A 20,661-nucleotide genomic window follows, 5' to 3' on the forward strand; every position below is an offset into this window, starting at 1 on the left:
CAAAGAAAAAACCTTTGAATCGCTGGCCGTCCAGTGATTTGCCAGGCCAAGATACGAGTTGGATAATCTATATGCTCGATCCAATTAGCTTAGAATCCAGATAAAATATCATCACTGCCTCAATTGTTATGTACCAAAAAAAGGAACTAAAATCACAAAAACAGAGACAAAAAGAGAGATATGGCTGTTGTTGATTGATACCGAAGAAATGACAGTATAGTAGTACGTATTTTCAGGAATTCAAGGGCCGTTGGTTTTGTTTAAAAAGTGGAAAAGGAAAATCATTGGCTAAAGAGAGAGGGGCAACCACTCTTTGAATAAAAATTCCAAACTCTCTGTTATTGCTTTATTTTTTTCTGGGCTAACTTTCTTTGCTAGGAAAATCCTTTGGGTTTCACCAAATAAATTTCCATTTCCACATGTATGTCATTAGTTGATTTTGATGGGAATTATAATTTTAGGCCCACCATTAGTATATATTTACATGGATATTTATGTATTTCTTTCGAAAATAGATTTGAATATTGGTATATTACAAAATATATAAAACATCGATTGTTACTATACAAAAATTATACAAAATAAATTGTCACTATACAAAACAGACTGTCAATACACAAAAAATATACAAAACAGACTGTCACTATACAATTTATATACAAATAGAGTGTCACTATACAAAATATATATAAATATAAAATGTCATTATACAAAAAATATACTAAATAGACTGTCATTATACAAAACATGTACAAAATAGACTATCAATATATAAAAATATACTAAATAGACTGTCACTATACAATTTATATACAATTAGCTCTCACTATATAAAATATATACAAAATAGACTGTCACTATACAAAATAGACTGTTACTATACAAAAAATATACAAAATAGACTGTCACTATACAAAATAGATTGTTACTATACAAAAAATATACAAAATAGACTGTCACTATACAAATAGACTGTTACTATACAAAAAATATACAAAATAGACTATCACTATGCAAAAAATATACAAAAATAGTCTGTTATTATACAAAAATATACAAAAATAGACTGTTATAATATACAAAAATAGACATTTCGTATATGACCTACATTACATATTTCATTCAATTGTTAGCTAATACTTATCGGATCCAAAAGTACATTTAAAAAGGCAAAAAAGGGTTGCTCTAGCGCGCTAGGTAGGGGTCAAACCTACGACCTTCAGCTTAGGAAACAAGCGCTCTATCCACTGAGTTACAGGCGCTTGTGTCGTCATGTTTATTCTTTTCGGCTACTATATGCAATACGTTTAGGCCGAAGGGCCATTTTTTGTAAGTAGGACAAAACATGAGCTATTAAAATTTTGAGGGGCTATAGAGGTTAGTTTGTTCTTTTCTTTATTCATTTTAGGCAGAATAGCTCAGTAGACCATTGTATTTGTTCCGGTGTCATCTCGGTTCCTATACTACATAGAGTTTCATTTAGATACTTACATTGCTAAACACACTATCTTACATCCCTCTGACGGTTGACCTAGAATATGTGGCATAGGTAAGACTGAGGTGGATAAAATGCTTGGTACACACACAAAAAGAGCGTGATTACAAGGATTCCACAGAAAATGACTAAAATAAGAGGGGGAAAAAAGAAAAAAAGAAAACACAAAAGACGAAGAACCCATGGTTCTCTTCCTGTTGCTGTAGTCATAGCTTTTCTTTTCATCATAATTAAAGAGCAACAAAAGATGAACCAATAGACAAGATCAGCTAAGAGCTCATGGTTCGCAAAAAGAACTTCAACCAACAACATCAAGAAGAATAAGAATTTCATCGGAGCCTGTCAAACAATCATCGCTGGCTAGTGTTGAAACTTCTGAATCATCAATGACAAAGAACACACTGGAAAAGTTCGCCATCACCAGCGACGGAGACCACCGATGACTGTTTAACCAAAAATCTGAGTCTTTAGTCAAAGCTAGAAATAAAGAGAAATTTGGGTTACTGATAATCTGGAGACGAAAATAATAGAAGACTTTTGAGAATAATAAAGTAATAAGTAGTTTTTTATTTCAATGTAATCTCAATAATATTTCGTGTGTCTACAGATGTTGAGTCCTTCTCCTTTTATAGTTGATTCTAGGAGAAGATGTAATGCCTTTGTCTTAATGAGACAATTATGAGCAATAAATGACATTAAAAGAAATGTTACACAATAATTTCTATTTAATTCAAATTTTCTAACGTATTTGATATTTAATGCTGTATTTAGACTCTTTTACGTCATCAGATTCGTATATTCAACTTCTTCCGATCTTCGGTCTTTAAATGACTCGAATAGGTACGAGACTCGTACCTATTTGAGTAACGGTCCACACCTATGTTGTTTTCTCCCCCCCTATCTGTTGTTTCCCGTGCCTCTTGGCTGTTTATTGCGTTTTGACCTTTTGACCAGTCCACGTGTCATGACACGTCATCTTCAATATTCAGACTCAGTTTTTTCCCAATACAATGTCCACCACAATTATTTCTTCCACATCACCCTTCTAAGTAGAAAATAAAAAAATACAAAAAAAGAGAAACCCTAGCAGTTCAAGTCAAATCAGGTGAAGAATACCAAAGGATACGAAGAGCATAAAGAAGGAAGAAAGATATGGGGTGCCCGAATCTAATCTGTAATAGCGTGTGGGTACCCAAATCAATTGCTTGGTTTGTGAAAATTATTAGATTTTGAAGTGATTGCAACTTCAATTGCTTCCTCTCCCACTTTCAATCCCTCGAAAATTTGTGGTGTTTATTCACAAATCCTTCTTTTTATTCTTTGTTTATAGAGGTAGAGGTAAGAAAAAAACAAGCTTTTGATGTTTGCTAGTACCTCTTTTGTGGTTCGATGGTGAGGTTTTAACTGGGAAGGTGACTGAATATTACAATGGTGTTGGAGGGTGAAGAAGGTGAAAATGGTGGTCATTTTGCCTTTAATAAAATAAAAAAAAATGATGTGGCATATTTTATCTGAGGTAGATATTATACGCAGGGTCAGAGAGGTGTAAGATAATGTATTTTAGCAACTATAAGTGTTTAGATGAAACTTTATAGAATATACGGATCAGATAATGTATTTTAGCAACTATAAGTGTCTAGATGAAACTTTATAGAATACACGGATCGGCCAAGTACATTGGTCTATAAGGCTATTCTGCCTTCATTTTAATAGTACATTTATTAGAACTGTTGCTCTTCGACTATGATGTGGTAGCAGCAGACAAGTATATTTATAAGTACGGAGGATATATAAAATAGTGTACCAACTGATGACTTTGACCAATCTCCTTTTTATTGACTTTAATTTTTTTGCACGACTCCAAATACACGTTATGGTTAAGTAAAGAAAATTAAGACGAATGTATGACTGGTAACTATGACTTCTGATCCGTTTGGACGGTTGTATTTTTTTCTTTTTTTGGGGACAATATTCATTCACTGTATAACATTTTCTTCTACTTTTTAGTTAATTTTTAATTAGTATTCTCAAACTTCGCATATATTTATTTATTTGAAAGATACTCTACCTTTCTTTATTTCAGTAAAGCACAGAAAAGGGGAAAAATCAACTCGTTAGATTCTAACAATTGATTTCCAACAAATGGAACTTCTATATGTGCTGGTTAAACAATAGGGTCTAAAATTGAAATTAACATATAAAACAGGGACCGAGTTCAATTTATTCCTCTTTAAATAAAAGCTTTACAAATTTCTTTTATTTCAAATCATCACATGTCATAATCTTTTGGCTTTCAATTTTTTAAATCAACTTTTCCCTAAGAATAAGAATACTTCTATAATTTGTTTCGAATCAAAATCTTCAAGTCTTACTTAAATAAGTTACCATATTGAACATGCATGGTTATTGATTATCCCACTAAATAAAAAAATGTCAATCGTTTGGAGAAAAAGAATTCATTTTCTAAGCAACTGTGAATCGGAAAAGCATTATATTACCAACTGAAAGCTTTTTGGTTTTAGCTAATTTAGTTTCTGAAAGATGTTAGAATAAAATAATTTTAAACAAGTAATATTTCTTAAAATAATCTTAAACAAGTAATATTTCCTAACAAATGTGTATAGGTGTTCGTAATTTATGATACTAAACAAAGGATGCGTTGTCCATTCCGAGAGTAAAATATAATAAATCATAAAAAGAAAGGAAAAACAAATTATTGCTCGAAAAAAATAATGGAGCACTTCTTATAACACATGTTCAAAATAACTACTCTGAGTGATTGGCTTGTAGCTTCCAAGAAATTCCTATAAGTTACGCTCCTTATAATTAAAGGAAAAGACCATGTGTTCGATTAAACAAATAATATTATTCTATCTACATAATTAAAATAGTGGACAGTGTGGTTGCTCTATATAAAATGCAAATGCAAACCTTATCAATCATTCACAGTACTGACCTCTAAACTTCTTCATTGTAGCAAAACAAAAAAATTCCTTAAAACTCAAAAAAAGAAGAAGAAATGTACGAACAAACAACCATCTCAGATTCTGATCTCTCCGTCCTTGAAAACATCAAATTCCATCTTCTAAACGATAATGATTTTTCACAGATATATTCCACGTTTGATCAATGTTTTAGTAATGCAGAAATTATTAATAGCCCGGACTCGAGTTTTGGTAGCTCTCCAACAGAAGAAATTAGCTGGGGCGATATGTTAACTAGTGTCAATACCACGTGGCAACGAGTCGATAATTTGGAGTACAAGGAGGAAACAAAGAAGAACCATGTGGTGGCGCGTGGTGTGCACGCACCTCAGGATTGGAACCGGTACAGAGGTGTTAGGCGGAGGCCGTGGGGTAAATTTGCGGCGGAGATAAGAAACCCTGATAGGAAAGGCGCCAGGCTTTGGCTAGGAACTTACGAGACACCCGAAGATGCAGCATTGGCTTATGACCAAGCCGCTTATAAGATCCGTGGCTCTAAGGCTCGGCTCAACTTCCCTCACTTAATCGGCTCGAACATATCCGAGCCGGTTAGAGTGGCTCCGAGGCGGCGTTGCCTTTCGCCGGAGATTTCATCATCTTCTTTTTCGTTGTCATTTGTAGAAAATGTACCTCTAAAGAAGAGAAAATTGGAGGGAAATATTGGCTGAAAATTGGCTGAAAATTGAAAATTGAGGCTAAACTTTGAGACACCCGAAGATGCAGCATTGGCTTATGACCAAGCCGCTTATAAGATCCGTGGCTCTAAGGCTCGGCTCAACTTCCCTCACTTAATCGGCTCGAACATATCCGAGCCGGTTAGAGTGGCTCCGAGGCGGCGTTGCCTTTCGCCGGAGATTTCATCATCTTCTTTTTCGTTGTCATTTGTAGAAAATGTACCTCTAAAGAAGAGAAAATTGGCTGAAAATTGAATTAGAGGCTAAACTTGTAGAAGTCGTAGAGGGAAATATTGTTAGTTTAAGTTGTTGTAAAGTTGCTTCTTCGTTCTATATATAAAAGGACGGGATTAGGATATGGCGCCCATTTCAGAATTAAGTTACAAATACTTTTTTTTTTCTATTTCAATTTTTATTTTAAGCTACGAGAAAAATGATATAGCATCGTGTTATATATCACTTGAACTTTGATTAGTTATAGCATTTAAGTTCTGATGATATCTAGATCAAACACCAATTTATTTTTCATATTTTTGATTTTTTTCGCCTGATGTAGTCCTATATCTGCTTTGGGTCATGATTAATCCAGATTTATGCCGAAAAATCCCACTTTTGAGGGTAAGCGTCAATCAAACACTAGTTTATGAAGGTACGTCTGAGTGTTTTCTAAAACTCGTAGAGTAATAGTTATATATCTGTATGATTTCTAAATACAAAAATAGAGCACATACTTGACATTCAAATTTAACTCGAGAACCAGAAAGTATTAATCTTTTCTTATTCAGTTTTACTGTGAAATTTATTAATCTGAAATTTCTTTACAGTGAAATGTAGAAAAGGTGAAATAATTGGCATTAATAATGTGTTTTGCCTCAAAACTATCAACTTTTATTTGGAATTAAGGGTGTGTGTGATTTGAGATTAAATGTTTTTCTCAGAAACTATTTTATTTTAAAAATGGTTTTTACCTGAGAATTCATTAATCTAGCTCGATCAACTTTTAGTATTTGGCTGGGACATAGATGACATGTGTTAACCGTACAACATGCCATTGATGATATTGTTTAATCAAAAATCTGAGTTTTTGGTCAAGACTAAAAAGAAATTCGGGTTACTGATAATCAGGAGACGAAAACAAAATACTTTTGAGAATGATGGTAAAACAGTAAATAGTTTTGTATTACAGTAAGATCCCAATAATATTTCGTCTCCTTACAGATGGTGAGTTCTTCTCCTTTTATAGCTAATCATAGGAGAAGAGGTAATGCCTTTGTCTTAATGAGGCAATTATGAGCAATAAATGACATTAAAAGAAACGTTACACAATCATTTATTTTTAAAACAAATATTCTAACGTATTTGATATTTAATGCTATATTTAAACTCTTTTACATCATCAGATTCGTATCTTCAACTTCTTCCGATCTTCGGTCTTTAGATGACTTGGATAGGTACGAGACTCGTACCTATTTTAGTAACGGTCCGCACCAATGTTGCTTTCTTTTTCCCTTATCTGTTGTCACCCGTGCCTCTTGGCTATTTATTGTGTTTTGACCGTTTGACCAGTCCACGTGCCATGCTACGTCACCTACAATGTAAATTCAGTTTTTTCCCAATACAGATAGTCCCCCCACTTCCATTTATTTATCAAGTAAATAATTGGGAAGTGGATTTTCATAAAAAGGAAATTTTTGCCGTAATTAATATTATGACAAATACTGACGCTTCAATTGTCCCTTCCATTTAATGCTTTACATACGTGTCACCTTCTGATTGATTCTGCAATTCTACCCCTTTTTTCGAGACTTCTTCATTTACACTATTCACGAAATGATAGTTGCCTTTATTATAAGCTTTCCTTCATTGCACTTCTAAGTTTGACGGTTGTCATTATAAGCATTTTTAACCCTTTTTCGTTTACCTTCTTCTTCATAGATCTTCAACAAGCAATTTCTTACTTACTTGTATTTTCTCTCCCTTTTAGTACACCCTTCTTCAACAATGTCATCTCCAAACCCTAACCCTAGAAAAGTTCCAATTCTTGATCACTTCCCCAATGCCCCTACAAGACATATGAGAGGCAGAGGAGGTAGGCTTCGGAGCTTGGGCCTAGGGTCCGCTCGTGATGGTTTATCTGGTCCTGCTTCTTCTTCTCCTAATATCGGGAGTTCTATTCCGAAGACCCCTTCTTCTAAAGGTAAAGAAATCCTTGATTCTTCTCAAGAACCTTTAGTCGATGAAATTGTTCCCAGTAATTTGTCTTTTGGGAGTGATAGAACGTCTCTTCAAAGACAAATTGCAAATTTAGAAAAAGCTGACACTTATCCTTCATTAGTAACCGAGCTTACAATCCCTACCATCAGAAGGGATTGTAACTGGAGCAATAGTCTACGAATGTCAATTCCTTCCCCAAATCAAAGAATTTCTTCCTTTAGAAATGGTTATTCTTTCGTTTATACTTACCCATTTACTTTGGGTTTTAATCCTCCGGTTGACCCAGTCATTATTAACTTTTGTCGTTTCTTTAAAATCTGTTTGGCCCAAGTCGGTCCCCTAGTGTGGAGAGCAGTGGCTTGTCTGAGATACTTATCTGCCAAAGCCAATGTCGACTTCACCCTTTCTCACCTTATTCATTTATACCATCCCAATTTAATGCGCCATGGGGTTTTTACCTTAACTGCAAGAAGCAAAAAGGTTTTGGTAAACCCTGAAGATGACAAGGATCGTGGATGGTACACCCGTTACATTGCTGTACGTACGGTGGACTTTCTTGGTGAAACAAATATTCCCTTCCCTGAGAAGTGGAATTTTGCACGTAAGTTTCCTTTTATTTACCGCACCTATTTTTGAGAATTCTGATTCTTTTTCTCACTTCGTCTCTTTTTGGTTTTTTTGTAGCAACCATGGGATATGTGGAACTTATTCCTAACTTCCGTGGTTGGTTCGATTCAATTTTGAAGATTGCTGCTAAAGATCAAAGAACTTGGAAATCAATTTCTTCTTTACATGGCTGGAAGGTGAAAACACATGGTATGTCCCTTTTTACACGTTTTTTACATGCCAAGCACCTTTTTCTCAATGTTGATTATGTATCCTTCTTTTGATCAGGATTTGGTGTTAGAGGAATGACAGCTGAAGTAGCTATGACCATTCACATGTCTGCTAATGCTGCACTTGATTTGAACAAAGCTCGAGCTTCGCTTCCAAAAAGGAAAGCTATAGGAGAAAGTTCTGAGAATGAGGAAGAGGAAGATACCTCTTTAATTGCCAGGCCAAGAGATAGGAGACGAGTCATTAATAGTGATGAAATTGAGGATACCCCTGCTCAAACTTTGTCCACCGAGCCTGTTTTGATTCATTCTGACGAGGACACCGTGCCAAAAGATACTAATGAATTAACTCAGCGTCTTTTTGATAGTGGTTTTGAGAGTGGCGAGCCCGACCCTGTTTTTGATGAAGCTCCTCTCTCCTCATTCGTTCCTATTTCCTCCATTCCTTTGCCAGTTTCAACTGCACCTGCTTCCGTTCCTGTGTCAGTTTCTTCATCTTCTCCTTCCATCCCTTCTTTGACTCTTATGGCTCCTGCTGCTGTGTTTTCCTTTTCTACTACTCCTCATTCCATGGCTCCTCCTCCCTTCGTTCAGCATACAGAGGCGGGTTCTAGCAGTAGAACCATGGCTATGAGAAGTGTTATTCTTGAAGTTCCTACCAACCATAACCTTTTGAGAAAGACTGGTAGAGCTGATGTTTGGCTCGAGCCTCTAATCGGTGATATTGAGAAGAAGAAGATGGAGAGCCACAGCTGCCTGACTCTGATGAATGACATAGTTCATTCTACTTTGAAGCTATTTTTCCTTTACCAACAAGTTTTTTATTTTCGATATACAAATCCTCATTTCTATGAGTTGTCTCTGTAGGCTAACCTTATTGGTACCGAATTGATGGGAAGAATTTCCCTTCTGGAAAGAAAAACCCGTGAGTCTAAGAAATCCATCCATGAGGCCGAGGAAATAGCCAGGGGAGCCCAGCTTGAAGCAGCTAATTGGAAAGAACAATTTGAGAATGCTAAGGGGACCATAGAGGAGTTGCAAGAAAGTAGAAATCTCCTGGAGCAACAAAAGCGTGGTTTGACTTCTGAACTAGCGACTGCCAAGGCTTCTTCAAGCCAATTTAAAAGAGATAAAGAGCTTTTGGAGTGCTCAATGTCAGAACAATTATCAAAGGCTAGTGAAGAAGTCAGGGAGCTTAAGGCACTTTTAGCCAAGAAAGAAGAATATGCAAGAGAATTAGTGCAAAGCTTGACTCAAGCTCAAGCTGACTTACATACCTCCTCTGACGAGATTCGAGCTTTGAAGAGCTCTCATGCCTCCCTTGAAGCTTCCCTTGATTCCCATTTAGCTGAACATCAAATATTGAAGAATGATCTTGCTATGTGGGAAAGGGAGTATGGACTTCTGGAGGAGAACTTCAACATAGAGGTGAGTTGGGCTTTCCTGAAATCTCGCCGTGATGCTCTAATGGAAGCTGCTCAGGAAAGCTTCGATTTGCAATCTGAATTAGCCAAAGTCTTAGACACTATCGAGAAAAGTCAACAACCTATTGATACTCCTTCTCCTGCACTTGAAGCTCCTGGAACGGAAGAGCTTTTAAATGAAGAAGTGGCTACTGCAGCAATTGAGGTTGCAATTCCGGCTCCCGAGGGTGAAACTTCTATGACACCTTCCATGGAAGCTGAAGCTCCTGTGATTCTTGCTCCCCTCGGTGATTTCAATATTCCAAGCCCAATTAAAATTGCTCTTGAAAATGAAATTGCAACTTCTGATGTTCTAACCCCTTCAGTGACTAGCTGAAAATGAAATTGCTGTTTTTGTTTTTATTAATTGGTGGTGTTATCCCTTGGCAACTTTAAGGTATCTTTTGACGAAGTCCCCAGTTATCATAATGGGGCATTTGTAAAAAACAAATATTTTGCTGACTAAGTTTGTACTTAGTCTTTTATATTAAGAAGTTTTTATTGGTACTTCCGTATATTTTATTCTTGCCCATTTATCTAGGACTTATAGAATAGCTTATCATTTTTATTCTTTTAAAATGCTTAATGATTCTTCTCATGGATTATCAACATGAGGCTTATAAAAGAGGGCCCTTTTATTTTATCGACACTTAATGAAGAAGACGTCTCAACTTCATAATGGTGTTTATAATACGATGAAAGAAATAGGAATACACACGTTTTGTATGAAACAACTTTGGCAAGTTTCTATTCATGAACTTTAACAAGTGTTTGACTATTACATGTATTACAATACATCTACAACTTTCTCGTAACTGTTTTTTTATAACAGATTTGTACATAACATAGAATAAACAAGGTTTTTCTTCATAACCTGTTTCAGTACATAGTCATGACCCTATCTTTATATATTAAGAAGGGTTTGAGAGGTGACTTTGTTTATGAGTTTTGAGAGATGACTTTGTTGTTCTCATGAATGCTGAAGACTTCGTAACTTTTTCTCAACACTTGTCTCTTTGTGGCCGACTTTTGTTCGATATTCGTATCTGCACTTCTACACGTATCTGTGTACAATATGTAGTCCCCCAAGTGTTTGAGCGGTGAAGTATGAAGCCTCGAGCACTTGTTTATTTCTTTTACTTTGGCCCTTTTCCTGAAACAGAAATATATACGGGACTCGGAGGTGCGATTATAGATGAAGACTGCCTAACTCGTGTGTATTCCATCAGATTAATTGTAACCCTGGGCTGGGAATTTAAGAATACTCCATTTTGCCTTGCAGGTTGTGATTCATCATTTGGCACGAGTTAGGGTGTTTTGCCTAGCATATAAAATCGTTAGTAAAACATTAATAATCCAAGAGAGAAATTTTAACATGGTGATACCTGACCGTAGGTACTTTCTCAAAAGTAATCTTTTTAAGTGGACGGCATTCCAATGTGAGGGTAAAACTTTGCCGTCCATTGTCTCCAACTGGTATGCTCCTTTTCCCGCAATGTCACGGACTTTGTACGGTCCTTACCATGTTGGACTTAGCTTTCCTGAGTTAGCAGCCTTTGCAGATTGGAACACCTTTTTAAGCACGAAGTCCCCAATTTTGAAAAATCTGAGGCGTGCTTTCCTATTGTAATATCGTTCAATTACTTGCTTTTGTGCTGCCATCCTTATCAATGCAGCTTCTCTTCTTCCTTCAAGTAAATCAAGGTTGACCCGCATCTCTTCATCATTAGATTCCTCCGTTGCCTGATCGTACCGTGTGCTTGGCTCACCTATTTCAACTGGAATTAAGGCTTCCGCACCATAAACCATTGAAAATGGTGTTTCTCCAGTGCCTGTTTTGGTCGTTGTACGATAAGCCCATAATACTCCAGGTAACACCTCAGGCCAATTACCTTTTGAATCCTGTAACCTCTTCTTCAAGTTGTTGATAATGACTTTGTTAGTAGATTCCGCTTGTCCATTACCTACTGGATGGTATGGCGTAGACGTTATCCTTTTGATCTGCCAACTTCGAAGAAATTCTGTGATTTGAGCTCCAATGAATTGTGGTCCATTGTCACACACGATCTCCTTTGGTGCTCCAAAACGGCATATTATATTTCGCCATATGAAGTCTTTAACTTCCTTCTCTCGTACCTATTTAAATGCCCCTGCTTCTACCCATTTAGTGAAATAATCTGTAAGCACAAGTAGAAACTTTACCTGACCTTTTTCTTGTGGAAGTGGACCTACGATATCCATTCCCTATTTCATAAAGGTCCACGGGGCTATAACAGGATGTAGTAACTCAGCTGGTCTGTGCATATTGTTGCCGTACCTTTGACATTTATCACATTTGGACACGAAACTGGTTGCTTCTTCTTCCATCTTAGGCCAATAATATCCTGTGCGAATTAATGTTCTTACCAGTGACCGTCCCCCTGCGTGATTCCCACAATGTCCTTCGTGCACTTCTCTCATCATATATTCTGTTTGAGAGGGTCCGAGACACCTTGCTAGTGGTCCACTAAACATCTTTCGATAAAGATTTCCTTGATATAAACAATATCGAGCAGCTTTTTTGCGAAGCGCGTGAGCCTTTCCTTTGTCATTAGGCACGGTACCGTGATGTAAAAAGGCAACAATTTCGTTTCTCCAGTCCCATGTTAAATGATTAAAATTTACCTCGTTTTTATCAGATTCGAGAACGGAATGAAATAAATGTATGACTGAAGCATTTGTATCGTTTGCTACGTCTGCTGCAGATGCGAGATTTACTAAATCATCTGCCTCTACATTCTCATCTCTTGGGATCTGCACTACTTTTCAAGTTTGGAATTGCTTTATCAACTCCCTTACCTTTACGAGGTATTCTTGCATTCGCGTCTCTCTGGCTGTATAAGTCCCCAGCATTTGATTGACCACGAGTTGAGAATCACTCTTGATTATAATCTGTGTTATGCCGAGTTCTCGTGCCAATTCTAAACCTGCAATTACAGCCTCATACTCTGCTTCATTGTTAGTTATAGAATGACATTTTATAGCCTGTCTAATAGTCTCACCCGCAGGTGGTACGAGGACTATCCCTAGGCCTGCCCCTTTTACATTAGATGAACCATCAGTGAATAAAACCCAAGTCCCCGGGTTTGCACCATTAAAAACTAGTAATTCTTTTTCTGCTTCTAAATGCATCCCCTGGCTAAAATCAGCCACGAAATCAGCTAGTACTTGAGATTTTATAGCAGTCCTGGGTTGATAAACAACTTCATATTCACTTAGTTCTATAGCCCATTTTGCTAATCTTCCTGAAAGTTCATGTTTATGCAAAATATTTCGAAGCGGAAAAGCAGTAACTACATTAATGGGATTACATTGAAAATAAGGTCTTAATTTTCTAGATGCCATGATCAAAGCTAATGCTAATTTTTCTAGCTGTGGGTATCGTGTCTCAGCATCCAATAAGGACTTACTTACATAATAAATAGGAGATTGTTTACCTTGGTCCTCGCGGACTAAAACAACACTCACCACGACTTCAGATACGGCCAGATAGATGAGAAGTTTTTCCCCCACCTTTGGTTTTGCCAACAACGGTGGTTTTGACAAATAAGCTTTCAAATTTCTAAGGGCTTGTTGACAATCTTCATTCCATTCAAAATGATCTTGCTTTTTGAGTGCAGAGAAAAACTTAAAACACCTTTCTGAGGATTTGGAAATAAATCTCCCCAAAGCTGCAATTCTTCCCGTTAATCTTTGTACTTCCTTTTTATTAGTAAGGATATCAGGGATTTCTTCTATTGCTTTGATCTGAGAAGGATTCACTTCAATACCACGGTTAGAAACAAGAAAACCCAAAAACTTACCTGATGCAACTCCAAATGCACATTTTTCTGGGTTGAGTTTCATATTAAATTTTCGCAAAATTTCAAATGTAACAGATAAATGAGAAATATGATCATGAGATCGCTGGGTTTTGACGAGCATATCGTCTATATATACCTCCATTGTTTTCCCTAAATGTTCTTGGAACATTTTGGTGACCAACCTTTGATAGGTTGCCCCAGCATTTTTGAGACCAAAGGGCATTACTTTATAACAGTAAGTCCCCCTGTCTGTGATGAAAGAAGTTTTTTCTTCATCACCAGGATCCATTTTAATTTGATTATATCCCGAGTATGCATCTAAAAAACTTAAAAGTTCATGACCTGCGGTTGCATCAATTAGTTGGTCTATATGCGGTAAATGAAAGGAATCTTTTGGACAAACTTTGTTTAGATCGGTATAATCCACACAAACGCGCCACTTACCATTTTTCTTGGGTACGACCACCGTGTTAGCTAGCCAATTAGGATACTTTACCTCACGGATCGATCCGATTTTTAATAATTTTTGGACCTCATCCTGAATCACCTGGTTCTTGAAAGCACCTTGCTTTCTTTTCTTTTGCTTTATTGGTGTGAAAGAAGGGTCCTCATTGAGTTTGTGAGTCATCACATCCGGTGGTATCCCTGTCATATCAGCGTGGGACCAAGCAAAGCAGTCTAAGTTAGCTTTTAAAAATTCGATTATCATACCTCGCATGTTTAAGCTTAAATTGGCTCCGACATAAACCTTCCGTTCAGGCCATTGCTCAAATAATATCACTGCCTCGAGCTCTTCAATTGTCGTTTTGATGCTTTCATTTTCTTCAGGTTCCTGAATTGTGTCAGGCCTTGAGTCCAAATCTGTCTTTTCTTGTTCAGTTGAAGTTTGATCTTTTTTACCTTCAACTGTTTCCTGTAATTGCTATTTTTCTTTATTTACGGTGCTCGTACTTGTTACAACGTTGACACTTCTAGCCATCTGCTGATCCCCACGAATTTGGCAAATTCCCCATGGTGATGGAAATTTAATAAATTGATGTAGAGTTGATGGGACAACATCCATATCGTGTATTCATGGTCTGCCCATGATCATATTGTAGGCCATTTCCATATCAACTACCTGAAATTTAGTTTCTTTAACAACACCCGTAGCAAAAGTTGTTAGAATTACCTCTCCTTTTGTTACCACACTTGAATTGTCGAAGCCTGACAAGGTGTGCGCCTTGGGTATCATTTTGTCTTCAGCTTGCATTTCACGTAATACCCTTAGTAGTATAATATTTACAGAACTCCCTGGATCAATCAAAACTCGTTTTACATTAGTATCATGTACAAGTAAAGATATTACCAGTGCGTCATTATGTGGAGTTGTCACTCCTTCGGTATCTGCATCATCGAACGAAATACTTTCATTTTCTAGGACCTGCCGCACCCGTTTCCCGTGTGTAATTGTTACCTTAGAAACCTTGTTGGAGGCTGTGTAGGTTATGCCGTGAATATCTTCTCCCCCACTTATCACATTCACTGTCCTCTTGGGTGAATGAGGTTGTGGTGGCTCTTGCCTGTTTTTCATATAAGCTTGTTTTCCTTTCTTGCTAAATAACTCAGTGAGGTACCCTTGCTTCAATAGATGATCCACTTCACTCTGCAAGAATCTACATTCTGAAGTTTTGTGCCCGTGATCATTATGGAATTCGCACCAATGATCTGGATTGCGTCTATTTGGATTTGACCGCATCTCTTTTGGCCACCGTACCTTATCTCCCATGCTTCATAAAACAGCTACGAGCTCGGAGGTAGAGACATTAAAATTATATCCACCGAATCGTGCCTTTAAACTTCTGTCATCATCTCGTGATTCTTGTCTGTTCCGATCATTCCTGAACTTTGAAGAAGAACCAGAGTCCCTGTTCCTCGATTTTTGATCATATTGCTGGCTATCTTGTTTCGACCGTGGGTCTTTTTCTGCAGGTCCCATATATGGATCGTACCTGTTTTTACCTGATCTTTTTTCGGTTTCTGATCTTCGGGGACCACCCCTTTCTTCATGATGAAACTTAGGTACGGTATCTTCTTCAATTCGCAGCTTCGTACTATACCTGTTGTAAACATCATTCCACGTGGTTGCAGGAAATTCTCGAAGGCTTTCTTTGAGTCGTCTCGTGGCTTCAGAACTTTTGTCATTTAAATTACTTGCAAAGGCTATTGCAGCCCAGTTGTCAGGCACACGAGGTAGAGTCATTCTTTCACGCTGGAATCTATCAACAAAATTTCTAAGCAACTCCGAATCCCCTTGTTTGATTTTGAAAATATCTTCCATTCTTTTCTCAACCTTTTGTGCTCCCGAATGTGCTTTAATAAAAGAATCTGCAAGCTCAGCAAAAGAATTAATAGAATTTTCAGATAAAAGAGAATACCAGGTTAATGCACCCTTGGTGAGTGTTTCTCCAAATTTCTTGACCAGTACTGATTCAATTTCTTGTTTGGTCAAGTCGTTGCCTTTCACGCCTGTTGTAAATGCAGTCACGTGGTCACGTGGGTCTGTAGTACCATCATATTTCGGGATGTCAGGCATTTTGAACTTTTTCGGAATTGGAAGGGGAGCAGCACTTGGCTTCCAAGGTTGTTGTGAGTATTTGTCCATGTCTACTCCTTTTATTACAGGCGAAACTCCAGGGATTCGCTCAATACGCTCATTTTGTTCCTTAATCTGTTTCTGCAAGGTTAGTACTAAATTTTGCAAATATGAATTATTTGAATTACCTGGTCCCCCTTCCTGTGGTTCACTGGGGGTTGCTCCGTTTCCAGAATTATCAAGGCCAGAACGGGGATTCTCCAATATATTATTATTAGGAGTTGGTGTGGGTGGTGCAGCAAGCAATCGACTAACAAGTGCCTGAAGGCTTTGCCGACCTGTGCATCAATTAGCTTTTGTAAAGCTTCAGTTGTAACTCCTTCAAAGTGTTCAGATTGTTCTTGTTGATCAGCACAGGATTCAGTAACAGGAGTGCCTTCACGAGATTGACGTGGTGAATCTGGAGGGGAGGGAACCATGTCACCTTGATTTTGATGGATTTGATTTTCATGGTTTCCCAATGTGTTATTACTATTATTGTCGGTGTTGTTGTTTGACATGGTGACGACAATGGACAAGATATAGCTTAAAGGAAAAGATTATCAGATTCCCGGTAACGGAACCAATTTGTTTAACCAAAAATCTGAGTCTTTGGTCAAGGCTAAAAAGAAATTCGGGTTACTGATAATCAGGAGACGAAAACAAAATACTTTTGAGAATGATGGTAAAGCAGTAAATAGTTTTGTATTACAGTAAGATCCCAATAATATTTCGTATCCTTACAGATGGTGAGTTCTTCTCCTTTTATAGCTAATCCTAGGAGAAGAGGTAATGCCTTTGTCTTAATGAGGCAATTATGAGCAATAAATGACATTAAAAGAAACGTTACACAATCATTTATTTTTAAAACAAATATTCTAACGTATTTGATATTTAATGCTATATTTAAACTCTTTTACATCATCAGATTCGTATCTTCAACTTCTTCCGATCTTCGGTCTTTAGATGACTTGGATAGGTACGAGACTCGTACCTATTTTAGTAACGGTCCGCACCAATGTTGCTTTCTTTTTCCCTTATCTGTTGTCACCCGTGCCTCTTGGCTATTTATTGTGTTTTGACCGTTTGACCAGTCTACGTGTCATGCCACGTCACCTACAATGTAAATTCAGTTTTTCCCAATACAGATATGTATATGGTTAAGTAGTGTTTGGTGATAGTTTTGAGTACTAAAGATTGACGACAATGTCTAATGCTTAAAATTAATACTATGAAGTAAGATTTGACATACTTATAAGGAAAACCTGAGTTCCATATAAGGAAAATCATTTAATTTCTTCTTTCGTGAAAAATTAGTTATTGGGGAAAACAATCTTGATAATTCAATATAAGCAAACTGTTGGTACCAATTTTCCGGTTAATTGTTCAATTCGATATTCTCTATTGTCTTGTTAAATCTGTGGATCGAAAAGATTATTTATTTGGGAATTATTGTTATGAACCACAATATCCTCCCTCTATTACTACGACTGAACATGTTTGTGAAACTGAATTTACTGTCTCCTGTCAGGTTACACAGCAAGAGATGAGATAGTAATTTTTTCTAAGAATCTATGCTTTTTGTTAAAAAATATTAAAATTTCAAAGTCATTATAATCTACAATTTTCTTTTTCAATCAAAAACACCGGAAGTAAGATGAGATTTTTTTTTAAATTTAAAAGATAGCTCTTCAGTTTTCAGAACTTGCATTTGCAAAATTCACACAACCTTTGAGAAAAAAGCAAAAAAGAACTAAAATGTAGAAATTAACGCGGGTTTTGTTTTTCTAAGATTCTATGTCATTATTCAGAAATGTTAATAAATTCAAAATCCCTGTACGTTTCTAGTTATCTCTTTTCAATCTAAAATCCTTGAAATAAGATATCAAATCGACTTTTTTTAAAGACAAATGCTACAATAATCATATTCTCGAGAACGTTACTTTACAAAACTTGCATTTCATTTGCTAACTTCCGTACAACTTTTGAGATATAGAGAAGAAGCTTCCAGCTTTGAGATCGATCTAAAAGAGCTAAGATTATAATACCCAAAAGAAATAAACGTGAAACGTGGGGTTTTGCCCAAATAAATAAATAAATAAATTACTACAAGACATGATCTACATCGACCACTCCTGACCAAAAAAAAAAAAAACAAATTAATTGTCAAATAAACATATAAATTTAATATTGTTGTAGGAAAATATATATTCAAACAAAAATAACCATGCCATGCAGGTGCTTCAAATGGAACCTTCGCGGGCATTTCCAAAAAACTTTATTTAGAAAGAATTCCTTTCTTAGTTCCCATCTGTCAGGCATATATATAAATATTGTACGTTCTAAAACCCTAAACTCCACCAAAAGGAAAAAAAAAAAAAAGAAGAAGAGAAAAAATGAATTCAGCTGATCTTTCCCTCCTTGAATCCATACAGCATCATCTTCTAAATGATTCTAATATTCCAGAAATCTTTTCAGCTATGGATTCCAATAGCCCTAGTTCAAGTTTTAGCAACTCTCCTTCTACAGAAAACAACTTTTACTATGGTGAATTAACACCATTGATAAACCCTACTTTAGTAGGCGCCACTGAAAAGTCTCATGAATTTGAAGAGACTAATAATAAGGAGACTGTGGCGGCGAAGGTGGCAAACGCGCCACAAGATTGGAAGCGGTACAGAGGCGTAAGGCGGCGGCCTTGGGGCAAGTTCGCGGCGGAGATAAGGGATCCGAATAAGAAAAATGCAAGATTATGGTTAGGAACATATGAGACACCGGAGGATGCAGCATTGGCTTATGATCAAGCCGCTTTCAAAATTCGTGGCTCGAAAGCACGGCTCAATTTTCCTCACTTAGTCGGCTCAGGCATGCCGGAGCCGGCTAGAGTGAACCCTAGGCGTCGCTCGCACTCGCCGGAGTCGTCATCTGAAAACGGAACACCAAGAAAACTATTTGTGTAACTAGGTTCTATGTTTGCTTGTGTATTTTATTTGAGAGTAAATTTCTTTTTCTTGCTGAGGAGTAAGTTTTACTTGTAATGAGAAATACATATGTAAATTAGTTTCAGTCGTACTAGCTTTTGCTTGAGATGTAACATGATCCGTCTTCTATGATGAGATACTCATAGTGGTCATCGGAATGTCAAGCATCCGAAAGGTGGATGCGTATATTCGGAGACTCGATCAACCTTATCCGTAGGCCGTGGATATCAACGTTTACTATCGAGGATCTTGCTCCCACTAGCTAATAACTTGGCGTACTGGCTCGATTCTTAGCTAATATCTTGGTGTACTGGCCCGAAACTCGGAACGACAGTTTTCCCCACCACTATAAAGGCTGCCCCAATGCTCCAAGGTAGGAGCATTAGAAATAGAAGAAAAACTCTCTTGAATACAAAGCATCATCTTGAATTAGATTCTTTTAAATAGCTTCGCAATTCGACCACACCTGCTATCGGAGATCGCTGGGGGATTGAAAATTTAGAAGCATTTTCTCCTCTTCACCATTCTATTTAATCTATTTCGCTATTTCTTATTTATCATTGTTTGTTATTTGTAACTGTCTCGATCAAATAAATTGCTAGTAGCCCTGAAAAATAGAAATTTAATTGTTTATTCTCAAAACTAATTTTTGGTCAAACAGTAATCTCTTACAAAAACTAGTTTTCCACTTTCTCCTCAATCTTCTTCACAAAGATAATTAATGACAAGTAATAAATTATGACATAGAAGGTAATTAAAGTATGTACCAATTAAGACATAGAGAGATAATTCACGAAGAGCGAGAAGGACATGGAAACAATTATTTTGACGGCTTATATACACCGTCACCACGCATATAAGCTATTACACATGTTATTCACATAACATATAGTTCAAGGTTCCGAATTCCCTCAAATTAAGGTTAGATCCAATATTTACCTCACTCCGCAATCAAATCAAAGCTCAACTGGGACCTTTTCTCTAAAATTCGCCTCCAAACCAATCGAATCTAACCAAAATTGACTTAATATCATCAATCAATTTTAGGGAAATCAATTATAATAGATAAAGCAAAGATCTTTACACTTTTCTCAAAAAGTCAAAAGTCAACCCCGGACCTGCTTGGTCAAAATCCGAGATTCGGGCCAAAACATAATTACCCATTCACCCAAGAGTCCGATTATGTGATTAGTTTCGAAATCCGACCTCAATTTGAGGTCTAAATCTCAATTTTACAAAACCCCCAATTCTACCGAAATCCCTAATTTTCTACCATGAAAGAGCATAGCTTAAGGTTAGAAATCCATGGGTGTTGATGAAAATGAAAGAAAACGAGTTAAAGTATACTAATCTACAAAGTGGGGATAACTTTTCTCTTCAAAATCGCCTCTAGGTCGAGCTCTAATGTGAAAATGGTGGAAAATAAAGAAAGTTTCCGTCTTTGGGACATTTAAGTCACTGAGCGTCTGCCCCCTAGCCTTTGCGTTCGCGGCCCTTTGATCGCGTTCGCGTAGAACACATAGATGATCCCCCTTCCAGGTCCATACCCATCGCGTTC

The 20,661-nt window shown here is 36.9% G+C and overlaps 2 protein-coding genes across 2 annotated transcripts; both read left to right on the forward strand.

The window, feature by feature from the left end:
* Positions 1 to 4,450: 4,450 nt before the first annotated feature.
* LOC104244984 (ethylene-responsive transcription factor ERF096-like) lies at positions 4,451 to 5,237 on the forward strand. The gene has a single exon (XM_009800515.2). The coding sequence runs from the start codon at positions 4,515 to 4,517 to the stop codon at positions 5,145 to 5,147; it is 633 nt and encodes a 210-aa protein (XP_009798817.1). The 5' UTR covers positions 4,451 to 4,514; the 3' UTR covers positions 5,148 to 5,237.
* Positions 5,238 to 18,504: 13,267 nt separating this feature from the next.
* LOC104235777 (ethylene-responsive transcription factor 13-like) lies at positions 18,505 to 19,616 on the forward strand. Its single transcript, XM_009789589.2, has one exon. It carries the CDS (start codon positions 18,519 to 18,521, stop codon positions 19,080 to 19,082), a length of 564 nt encoding a protein of 187 aa, XP_009787891.1. The 5' UTR covers positions 18,505 to 18,518; the 3' UTR covers positions 19,083 to 19,616.
* The last annotated feature ends 1,045 nt before the right edge of the window (positions 19,617 to 20,661 follow it).

The sequence above is a fragment of the Nicotiana sylvestris genome, chromosome 1 (assembly GCF_000393655.2).
Source record: "Nicotiana sylvestris chromosome 1, ASM39365v2, whole genome shotgun sequence".
Lineage (NCBI taxonomy): Eukaryota > Viridiplantae > Streptophyta > Magnoliopsida > Solanales > Solanaceae > Nicotiana > Nicotiana sylvestris.

Excerpts from the sequence above, each read along its gene's own strand:
- LOC104244984 (XM_009800515.2), top strand. The coding sequence starts at position 4,515 with ATGTACGAACAAACAACCATCTCAGATTCTGATCTCTCCGTCCTTGAA.
- LOC104235777 (XM_009789589.2), top strand. The coding sequence starts at position 18,519 with ATGAATTCAGCTGATCTTTCCCTCCTTGAATCCATACAGCATCATCTT.